Source organism: Rhopalosiphum maidis, chromosome 3, assembly GCF_003676215.2.
Source record: "Rhopalosiphum maidis isolate BTI-1 chromosome 3, ASM367621v3, whole genome shotgun sequence".
NCBI classification, from domain to species: Eukaryota; Metazoa; Arthropoda; class Insecta; order Hemiptera; family Aphididae; genus Rhopalosiphum; species Rhopalosiphum maidis.
The window spans coordinates 57,579,918-57,592,206 of record NC_040879.1 but is presented as its reverse complement, the minus strand read 5'-3'; the positions used below and the strand labels follow the sequence as shown (position 1 = coordinate 57,592,206).

The 12,289-nt window shown below is 29.1% G+C and overlaps 1 protein-coding gene across 2 annotated transcripts in view; it reads left to right on the top strand.

Annotated features, from left to right (window-relative positions):
* LOC113555639 (myosin-VIIa) overlaps positions 1-12,289 on the top strand; it is a 117,164-nt gene that overhangs the window by 92,329 nt on the left and 12,546 nt on the right. Inside the window, exons 4-17 of one of the 2 annotated variants that reach the window (XM_026960104.2) lie at positions 2,410-2,662; positions 5,149-5,339; positions 6,080-6,298; positions 7,086-7,250; positions 8,233-8,475; positions 8,598-8,723; positions 9,157-9,396; positions 9,477-9,622; positions 9,694-9,906; positions 9,994-10,163; positions 10,235-10,371; positions 10,460-10,611; positions 10,687-10,849; positions 11,762-12,142. In XM_026960104.2, the coding sequence (XP_026815905.1) occupies positions 2,410-2,662; positions 5,149-5,339; positions 6,080-6,298; positions 7,086-7,250; positions 8,233-8,475; positions 8,598-8,723; positions 9,157-9,396; positions 9,477-9,622; positions 9,694-9,906; positions 9,994-10,163; positions 10,235-10,371; positions 10,460-10,611; positions 10,687-10,849; positions 11,762-12,142 (2,799 nt within the window). Of the gene's footprint in view, positions 1-2,409; positions 2,663-5,148; positions 5,340-6,079; positions 6,299-7,085; positions 7,251-8,232; positions 8,476-8,597; positions 8,724-9,156; positions 9,397-9,476; positions 9,623-9,693; positions 9,907-9,993; positions 10,164-10,234; positions 10,372-10,459; positions 10,612-10,686; positions 10,868-11,761; positions 12,143-12,289 lie in introns of both variants that reach the window. The other variant, XM_026960103.1, reaches the window with a different exon arrangement.

Genomic DNA, 12,289 nt, shown 5'->3' with positions numbered 1-12,289 from the left:
GTTGTGATTGTAAAATCCAATTTAAACATCACGGTAGCTGTTGTAGGTACCAAAATACTGAAAAACAAATTAATTGTTTTTCTGAACCAATTACATCTTCTACAAGAAAACCCGTAACGAGTGGTGTAAATGAGTATATCAATTATTTTACAAAATTGAATATTCGAAAAATAGTGCGCTTTGTTATTCATTTATAATTTTTAATTTATTAACACTGAAATATTATTCATTCAAGATCCAAAATGTTAGTTTATTGTATATACATGTATTTAGTATTTATTGGGTAAAGAAAGATATGTTTGTGATTTAATTTCATGATATTTCTTTTAGGCGTTTATAATAAACATACCTATAATACTTATTCATCGGTATGTTCACTTTAAACGCCCAAAAGAAATATCACAAATTAATATATCACGAACATACCTTTCTTTACCCTACTTGTTAGTTGTAATAGTAATTGAAAACACCGAGTTATGCAAATTACAATACCTTTTTGTAAGTTATTGCGCTAATGAACTTTTTTTGTCATTGACTAATTACCTAATCAAAATTATTACCTAAATAATTGTATATTATACATAAACATAATTAATTACTGTAGTTGTATTAATATCGGTAAATAATAGTTATTAATTTATTATACACGTTGTATTGTATCATCAATACACTGCTTGAAGAAGTACTGAAACACCGTAACATTAAAAATTTATATAATAAAAATATATTAACGTTTTATAGTTAACAGTTTTTGTTGTATTGTTTAAATAGTTCTATTCGAAGGCACTTGATAAATGGTCTCTTATCTATGACTTATTTTACGGATTTCACCCTATTAAACTTGTAGAGTTTTTGTGTCTGATAGGTACCTACATTGATGGTCTAGTAATATAAAGGTATAAAATCTATAAAACATCAAATTTTATATTTCTATCGACATATGGCAAGAGCAATAGAATTACTGTAATTTGATAATAAGTATTACATTCGGGAAAAAGGCTATTCGGAAATTTATTATTATTTTGATTCGAAATATCGGCAATCCAAATTTTCTATATAATACGTTTGTAAGACGTAGGTTAGGTTAGGTAGCCTAACCCATGTTGTGGCTTTCTCTTTGTGGTAATAATTAATTTTTCAATATATTTTCACATTTTACTTTGATATGACTAAATACTAAAACCGGTATATCGCCCGAATTTTGATGTGTAATAATATTTTTCTCGTCAAAAAGTAGTAGAGGTGCCAGTCTAATGCAAAATATGTATATTTTTAACGTCACGCGATACATACATTACGACCAGTGCCGGATTAAGGGATTTGGCGCTCCTAGGCCCGTATAACATAACGCCCTTAAAAAACATTTTTGTTTATTAACAAGTAATAAGGATATTTTGCCCTAATATACTTATAAAAATCTTCTTACACAACTTGTTTGCAAAATTTATTTTATATTATCATGGTTTAGTTAAATTAAAAATTGTATAAAATTCAGAAAAACAATAATTGTAATTACATGTTTAGAATTTTAAGGCTCATAATATTCATATTCCTATGCAAAAATACGATACACTATGCTTGCAAAGCCATAAAAATATAATATATCAATTAAAATTAAATAATGAATAACTTGGATGGATTTTGATTAATATAAATCTGTCTTCAATAATATAATTGTTGATAATTACCCACGTTTTTGGGAGAATAGTGATTTGTAGAGCAGATATATTGTGCTGCCTATTTGTGTTATAATTAAAAATTATAATTTATTGTAACTAAATTTTAATGTTAAATATTAATTAAAGTAATAGTAAATTTATTATTTCCTTGATTTTCTATCTTTGCTTATCATAATATGTTTATTCTTATAAATACATATTGTAGTTATTCTAAGAATGGCATAATATTGAAAATACTATTACTATATACTTATATTTAAAATGTTATTACTATTTACTCTAGTCAGAACTATTACAAGGGGACGTCAATTTCATGTTTTTGCCACTTGTACTGGACGTCATAGATGATAGACAGCGCCCTTTATGTGATTTAATATTAAGGCGCCCTTAGGCCCGGACCTGCTTGGCTTATACTTTAATCCGGCACTGATTACCACATCAGACTATCTTAAATGAAAATTATAAAATCGAAAAAATATTGTGATTGTTGTCAGGTCGACTGCATATCACTTCCAGTGCCTACTTATTATTATTATTAATTTTTGTTCTTACCTCCCACCACTGTCGGATTCGGGATCTACAAGAATGTACTGCTCAGACGTCTAATCGCACTAATCTATCATGCATAATATATTTATTGTGGTTCTATTATCCGCCATCAAAAATTATTTGACGACATCGGTGTAATAATCGTACTAATATGTAATCGTCGTCGTACATGTTGTTACAGGACTACGTTTTTCAATATCACGGATCAAAAATCGGTGTGTTGGAACCGCATGTGTTTGCAGTGGCGGAAGCGGCATATAACAGCTTACAAACGGGTGACATCGACCAATCGTGCGTGATATCTGGCGAAAGCGGAGCGGGCAAAACAGAAACCACTAAATTCATCCTGCAGTATTTGTGCTCGGTAACCAGCAACGTGAGCACGTGGGTCGAACAGCAGATACTCGAAGCAAACACAATTTTGGAATCGTTTGGTGCGTATATACACTGCAGTATACGCGTAATATATGTGTAATATTTACAGTTTTTATTTTACTGTAAAAAATAATAAAAGAACGATGATGATTTACCGTGTCTTATGCTAGTCGGGTTCGATGAAAGGCTACGACAATTATCTATTATTGAGTTAAATTTTCGCATTAGTTCAATTATTACACGGTAGTCGGGGTAATGCATCAGCGAGCACGCAGACTTCCCGGGTCTCTAATAATTAATGCAATAAAACCACTAATTAATGCCTTATAATTGAACCTGCAGTAATCAAATTTTCAGTGTGTTCGAATCGACATTGCGACATATTTTGATATCTGCTGAGATGGTATTCATCACAATATACGAGAAATAAAATGTATAGTAGCTTTGTATCACGCCTGAAACAATAAAAGATTAATCGTTTTAATTTGTAATTATAAGGCTTACATAGTTATATATATATACCTGCTGCTGGAGATTAAATAATTAATTAAATTTCGTTGTATAAATGTAGATGCAGTTGTGTGTATGAGAGTGTATGACTACTTTATGACGGTACATAACTTAAATTAGAATATTCATAATAACTAGGATGCATATTATAAGAATGTAAGCAACTTTTACGATGGTTATAAAGACTTGGATATAAACTAATAATTTTAAATGGTGCCTTTTTAAAATTATGAAATCAAAACTTCACTGATACTAGTGTTCGGGATGTTTTTTTTTTTTTAAACCAAATAAAAATAAGCTGACACGTTGAGAGTATTTTTCTGGTTTTTAGTTAAGAGAACCCTATACTATAGCTATATATTATCATCGATTATAATTTCATGTAAGAATGTAAACCATGTACTATAGTCTATAGTATTTGAAATCGATTATATTATTAAAGCGAAGTAAATTCATGTACGCTTAAGTGAATTCGATTCCGACCAAACGTACTTGTCTAACACACGCGGAACATAGAAATTTAGATTTATTTTTTTTGTCGAATGTACCGATTGATTTAGTGAAGCGATAAGAAATCTGAAAGCAGTTTTGAATTTGCTTACTGCTTGCTTAATTTATACGTTTTTATTTTTATTTATAATAAAATATATTGCATAGTTATAATAAATATATAGCAATTGTATCTAGAATATTTGAGATAAGTATATCTTAACCTACTTTTAAAGATGTTTAAGAATAAATAAAATTAACATGCTGTCTATGTATATTATACGTAAAATAAAAAAAAGGTGATCAAGTGGGTATCACTTCTGTTAGACATGTTAAATTTGTATACTTGTAACTTATTATCAGAAACCAACCACAAAGTTGAAGATCGGAACATTTTATGGACTACTTATCATGTGCACAGACATATACACACACACAAAAAAAAATACATGTCAACACTGTAAAACAATACATTCATTGCTCCACTCAGAATATAAAATAAACAATAAGATAGCTTAAAAAATTCTTAAACAGTGCACTTTAAAATAGTTGTAATTTGTATTTATAGTAGTTATTATATTATAATCAATATATTATATATTTCTTAATTTTCACTAAATACGGTTACACATATTAAACAGCTATTGATGAAATTAATGTTTTTTATGATATGGGATTTATTTTTTTTAATCCTTAGGTTATATTTAATGTCCAGACTGTTAAAATATCTTTTAAAAAAGCTTAAAATGTGGTGTATTTACTCGTTAAAATAATTTTAAAATATTTCATTTAACGACATGCTTATAAAATATAAAAATAAAATAATTACATATTAATTTATGATACTAATAAGTAGTAATCCTAATAATTTATATAGCCCTAAATAATTTCATTCTTATTGTGAACTAATATTTAATTTTTAATTTTACAACCTATAGTAAAGACAGTAGAGTAGATATATACCACATTTTGACGTATATAAATATAATATACCTTATAGATATTATTGAAGTGATAGTTACTATTCATAAGCCCCTATTTCAAAGTTCAGATAAGAAGATTGAAGTAACGATTTAAGTGAGCAACATTTCGTCCATTGTTGCAGCAATAGTCTATGTTTTAAATGTTATTACTAATAAATAAATAAATAACTTACTAGACTAATTATTTATAAAGTATAATCGTTGAATTCTTATATTAAAATTAAATTGATTTGTTTCAGAATTTACATAAATAATTAAAAGTATAATTTGAAATTTAAATATTTTATAATATAATATAAGTAATAGGTATTTGAATTTCCTTATAAATTATAGGTAGGTAACTAAACTAGACATACATTTTGCGAAAGAGAGTCTATAAATTACCATACTATTGATAGTATTTAATAAATTTATTATTAATGTAATTTTTGCTTTTTAAAGAATCTCAGTTTAATATACTAATTGTTTTATTGTAATAATGTGTTGGAATGTTGATTGTTGGATATTATCACATAATAATTATAATAAATTAGCGTCTGATTTTTGTTTTTGACTTTTTTCAGGTAACGCAAAAACAGCGCGAAACGATAATTCTAGCCGCTTTGGAAAGTTCATGCAAGTGTGTTTCGACGGCAGATGGATGATAAAAGGATGCATCATACAGGACTATCTGCTGGAGCAGTCAAGAATTACATTCCAGAGTGCTGGTGAACGAAACTATCATGTATTTTATCAGCTCGCTGAGGGCGCTAGGGTAAGTCATTTTCTGACATATATCCATTTATGTCGGATTAGAAAGTAATTATTTTTATTTATAAATCTATTTATTTCCTTAAAATGTTTCAATGTATCAATGCAACCAAAAATTATAAATATTTTGAATGATATATTATTTTTCTATGAAGATTAAGTTATTGAAAATTGTTACACAAATATGATTTTTATTAGTTTTCAACTTTTTTTTTTATTGTTAAGCTAGGTGAAAAACATACAAGAATTATGAAAGAGTATTTTGAGAAATAAAATATTGAAAAAAGTGACAAGAAATAATATAAATTTACAAATTAAATCTTATATCTAATACACCATTAATTAAAAATATACCTATTTTTCCGTTTTTTTCCACTTCAAAAAATATTTGAAACAGCGTGTACTAAACAATTTTTTTTTAATTAAGTTTAATATTTTTTATTTTTTTTTATGACGTATTTAAATCAAAAATATATATTTTTCGTTGAATCTGAGTAATGACTATTTTCGTCAAAATATATTTAAGATTCTTAAATATTTATCAAAAATTGTATCCATTTTTGGCGCTATAAATAACATATGAATAATATAATATTATGGATGTATTATATAGGTTTAAAATTAAAAATAATTTCCAAAAAAAAGAATCGTTGACCTGTTTTAAATGTTTGGACTATAATTTTGTCTGTTTTTGTGACATTTTTTTTGTACCCGAATATAAGATATTGATTTTTTTATCGGCAGCATAATAAGGACTTGGTTGAGCTGTATAAATTGAAACCACCAGAGTTTTACAACTACCTGAACCAGTCGGGCTGCATAACCATCGACGGTGTTTCGGACGTACATAAATTCGACGCGCTGCGTTTAGCGTTCAATGTGCTCCGCATACCACTCAACATGGTCGATGGAATTTTCTGCGTCTTGTCAGCAATCCTGTGGCTGGGAAATACAGTTTTTCGGGTAAATTACTACATGTATCACTGATATTGCTAACTTTACGATGAAGTTTAGCCTAAACCACTAAAATATATTGTAATATTGAATAAAATTACGATTTATTCGATACGAGCAGAAATTTAATTTATACATGTTACTATAAAATACCATTGAATAAACATATATGCAGTATACACCTAAATTTCCCAAATAAATACGAATAAAATATAATATTTTCATCAAAAATCGTATTAATAATAAAACATAACGTTAAGTAAATAAATATTTTTTAACTTTCTTATTAAGTCGTTTGGGTTTTGAAAGTTCACGATTGAACCTTTATCTTTCATATTTATAACTATAACAACAAATGGGATTAAATATTTTGAACGTAAGAGATAATCATTTATTGTTATAATTTTATTCATCGTTTATAGTTTGCATTGGGATTAATCCATACTATAATTTTTTTTCTTTCGAAATTTATTATACTATATTTAACGAAATACACGTCAAGTTAAAATATGACAAAATAATATGCACTTTGCATTAACATGATCATAAAAGTTTAAATTTTAAAACATACTCCTAGAACTTATAGTTGATCAAACATTTAAATATACACTAAAAGTATTTATTTACGACATTATAGAATACATTTTTAGCTTTCATTTATAACACTATCGACTAAAAAATATACATTTGTTTATAATTTTTAAACCATATAAATGAGTTCGCGTAATATAATAATACATTTTTGGTATTTGTTCTTTTCACTTATTTATATTTTATATTTTTTTTTAACTTACAGGACGTCGATGGTGAAAAATGTCAACTGACTGAAAATGATCACGAAATACTATCAGTCGTGTCTCACCTACTGGGACTGCAAAAGGAAGACGTGGTCCACGTAGCGTTGCTCAGGCAGATAAACGTGCGCGGAAACATAACTGAAATACCTCTAAAATTGCCCGAAGTATGTTAACGATATATATAGACCGTTAAAATAATTTAACTATAAATAATTTAGGATCTGGATGTAGATGCTATAAAAGCACTTACAACATGCCTTGTGGTGTTAAAGTTTAAAAATAATATCTCTTAACTCTCGAACTTTAAGCAGAAAAATATTTTTAAATAGATTCCATATGTTACTCAAACGCATTTTGAAAACATCGTCGAAGCTGATAAAAAAATAATCGAAATCCGAAACTGTTAGTTTTATTGTATGCATGACATACTTCTGCGTTTCTTAAATATTATTTGTTTGACTGATAAAAATTTAAAATGTTTATATTGTTATCTTTTTTATTGTTATTGGCTCGCTACGCATTGGTTCTCTACTTAATGACAATATTCCATAATATGCTTTTAACTATACTTAACATTTATATTTTTAACTTGTTTAATTTGTAGATAGATGACGCGAATCATATAAGTTTGAAAAACTCCATATGGGCAATTAATGGTTTTTTTAAACATGACTCATTAGGCATAATGTTTAAGTTGATTAGTCAATTAGATACAATGCTGTTGATGGCTTTTTCGAGGGACTTTGTGGCTTATATTAATAAATTATAATACCAAATAGTATGCATAGACTTTATTGATAAAAAAATTACAATATTTTCAGAATAAATATCAATTATTGAAATATTATTATTATTCAATATTAACCATTGTTCACTTTGGCTTGTTTATATTGATGCGAACGTTTCCAAAATAATAAATATACAAATAATAATACTTCATACTTTTTATTCTGTCACAGTAATAAATAAAAACGATCCTTTTTATGAACTATTATGTAATATACTCCAAAAGATAATTACTACAATTAAATTTATTTTTTAATTTAGTAAACCTTTATTTGTAATACCACTATTGATATGAAATAAAAACAAGGTATTGAAATTACAAAATACTCTATAATATGGTATTTAATATATTTTATTCAGGCGATCGAAAACCGACATGCGATGGCCAAAGCACTATACTCGCGAACTTTCGCGTGGCTCGTGAATCACATCAATACCTGCACAAATCCTGGACAAGATACATCAAGGTTTCTTGGCGTGCTCGACATATTTGGGTTCGAAAATTTCACTATCAATTCGTTCGAACAGTTATGCATAAATTACACTAACGAAAAACTGCACAAGTTTTTCAATCACTATGTTTTCGCATTGGAACAAGAAATTGTACGTATAATAAAATATCTTAACCTGTTAGATAATAATATATTATAACTTTGTATCTTAATAATTTCATACCTATATGGAAATATATTAAATTTGATTACGTTTTATTTTACATCCTAAAGTACCGACAAGAAGAAATCAAATTTTCACACATTCAGTTCACCGATAACACTTCCTGTCTGGAACTGGTCGAGAAACCACCTCGCTGTATTTTGAAGTTGCTGACTGAACAGTGTCACATGCCTAAGGTAATAATATTGTTTTGTAGAAAAATCTATGTAGTAGGTATTATGGTTTATTTATTTATTTATGTAATTATTTAACGGACGTTAGTCCAATTTACATAATATATAGGGTATACATTTGAAGAAAATATGATTAATATTAGAGATCTATAAATATAAGATTATAACATGTTTAAGTATTTATACAATAAAAAGAAATAAAGATAAAATATAAAATATAAAAGTTTATAATAATAAGTATAGAGATATTAAGTAAGAGAGAAAAAAAATCTAAATTATTTAATGAATTTCCACTAGATAATAAAATATTTGTTGGAGTACAAGACATATAATTTTTATTTTTATATAAAATAATTCTTTATTTCGAGTGTTTGTATTAGTTGTTTTTAAAATGAGTTGCTTAATTTTATGTAATAATTTTATTAATTAATCGTAGGGATCAGATACTACGTACTTGATGAATTTGCACACGGAATTCGAGAATCATCCAAATTTTGTGAAAGGAGACGACCGTCGGAAATGGGAATCGGAATTCAGTATTTTGCACTATGCTGGTTCCGTTACGTATACCGCCAGTGGTTTTGTTGACAAGAATCGTGATGTACAGCAAGATGTGTTTTTTGATTTTATGACACGTTCGACGAACGTCTTTGTGCGTGAACTTATCAAATATCAGGTTAGTATTTTTCCGGAGGCTATCGCGTTTGTAATTTAATACTATCCGAAATTATAATGTTACAATTTATTTTTTTATAGGATTTACTTGGATCTACTGTGTCGCGAATGGGCAGCGCCAACTCCACATCCACCAGAGGGACCACTAAAGGTCGACCCACTGTTAGCGATACGTTCAGGCACCAATTACAAGCGTTGGTAGATGTCTTGCAATCCACAAATCCATGGTACGTGACCTAGAATCATTTAATCGAGAATCGAATTTATTGAGTTCGTTTCAATAATTTTTATATTATAGGTACGTGAGATGCATTAAACCTAACACAATAAAAGCACCAAACCATTACAATGAGAAGCTAGTGTTGGACCAGCTGAAGTACTTAGGTATGTTGGATATAATCAGAATCCGAAAAGAGGGCTATCCCATACATATGTCATTTCACGAGTTCCTAAGCCGTTACCGTTGTTTGGTGAAAACAAAACTGCCCACTGAAGAGCGCTCAGCTGTTAAGTACGTATACAAAAATGCGGGTTTTCGTAATAGTTTTTCAAAACGTCTGAAATGTCATTATTATTACACTATTATGTTTCTTTAAAGGGCGTTTTTGACATTACAAGAAATTCCTTCAGAAGAATGTCAGATAGGCAAATCGAAGGTATTTCTTCGGAACAAAGCACATGAGCCACTCGAAGATAAACGAAAGATAATGCTCAATTTTATGGCTACGACTATTCAACGAACATGGAGAGGATACTTCGTTAGAAAAGGTAGACGATTTCATTAATGTATTATTCTTGCGAGGGGGTTTATATATATTCCTTTGATAAATATTATTCAGATTACATTAAAACACGGACCGCGGTAATAATTGTACAAACGGCGTTCAAGAGTTGGAAACAACGTTTGGTGTTCTTAAAGAAACGTCGAGCCGCAATCGTAATCCAGTCGCATCTAAGAGGAGTTTTCGCTCGAGAGGTAAGGAAAATGGTTAAATCGCAAACCACCAAAATAAAATATTCGATTGGAAATGGTAATACCACCATTACTTATAATCTTATTATAGGTCGCTGCTGCTTTGCGAGAAATGAGACGAGTAGAAGAAGAAATGAGGAAACGGGAACGCGTAGAAGAAGAAAAACGCAAAGCTGAAGAACTCAAAGAAAAAGCTCAAGAAAATGAACAATTAAACGAATTGCAAATCGAAAAAGAAGAAAAGTAAGTGGTTTTACGTATGATATAGTGGAAATGATTTATCAGAGTCTGTATGATATCATAACGATTGGTTTTTAGGATATCCGAAATCGAATTCGCAAAACTAGCTGAACAGTTAAACTCTAGGCTTCAAGTAGATCCAGCACACGAGTCCGTGGATTTGGATAACCTATTTGCCTTTTTGTCTGATGTGCAGTCTGGCCGCTCTATAGACACTGTGGGAGACCGTATGAAGGAAATAGTAAGCGATTTCGATGAGGTAATTTGCACACGATTTATTTCTTCAGACACACTAAATTATACCTTATACAATCACGTATTCGCGTGTTTAACAGTATTTTCGTTAGTTTATTATACAATTTTTTTTTCATTGAAAACTGAAATACGTACCTAGTCATACGTATTGTGTAGAACATTATTCCACTTGCTAGGGACCAAATTGTACATGATATTAATTATTATGTTACACAGGTGAGAAAATGTATTCATAACGTATGTAAGATTTATTAAAGAGGTTCTCCTTTTTTTATTTAGTTATTTTAACCATATAATCACACCAATCTGTATCGGTAGTAGGACTATTGATTATTGCAGGCACTCGAACTAATATATCTTTGCTTTAATTAACACATTTAAGGTTTACCCACAATAATTTTGATATTCAGTGTTGTAAACTATTTGAATATTTATAAACAAGAATTAATTATTTATTTTAAATTTTTTTTTATTGACTTATCAATATTTATATTTGAATGAATATATTATAAATACGTAATTTTTAGATGATTTTTTACTAAAAGGATACACTTTATAGTTTTCAAATGTAATAGACGGATTTGTGAAAAAATGATCATTAATTATAGTCCAATCTAGAAAAAAAAATTTATTTGATGGTAATTTTGTTATCTACCTCAAAATTGTTTAACGAAAAATATTTGAAATTTATCTTGAACACCAATTTTTATCCAATACTCGAATTGTATACAACACCGATGCATACTAATAACACTATAAACATTACATAGATAGTGATATTTTTTTAAACCACATGATTTCAAATAACTCAAACGCACACTATACATATTTTTTATTTATCAATTCTGTTGAACAGCGTGTCTAATAAACATTTGTGTTACGTATTACGCATTTTTAGTTGGAGAGTGTGATCCAACGAGAAATAGAAATTGTTGAAATGGAGCTCGAGAGCAGGGGGTTGGAAAAATCATTATCGTCGTCTCCAGCAAATGCAATGCAGGTGGTGTTACCAGAACCGTCGCATCCACCCCCGCCACCACCACCGTTTAATCAACAGCCAACAAAAGCCAACGATGAACCTATTTATGAGGCAGTGTTGCCTAGGGATGAAGATAACGTTTCGCCGCCGCCACTACCCACGCCACCTCACAAACTGATCAGAGCTAAGAGTCCCGTTGCAATTGAAAGCGCTAACAGATCTATAAGTCCAGCCGCCACTGCAGCCGCCCTATCATCACCACGGCAAAGTAGGCCCAGCTCGAGGACTTCCGGAACTGGAGTGAGTAAAATTATTAGTTTTAGTGACCATGGTTTGAGCATAGCATATATATGTACTGATACTAGTGATACTTGATATGTAACTACATTTTTTGTAGAGACAGTTTTTATAATACAAACAATTTTTAAATCTTTATCCTCGAAAGAA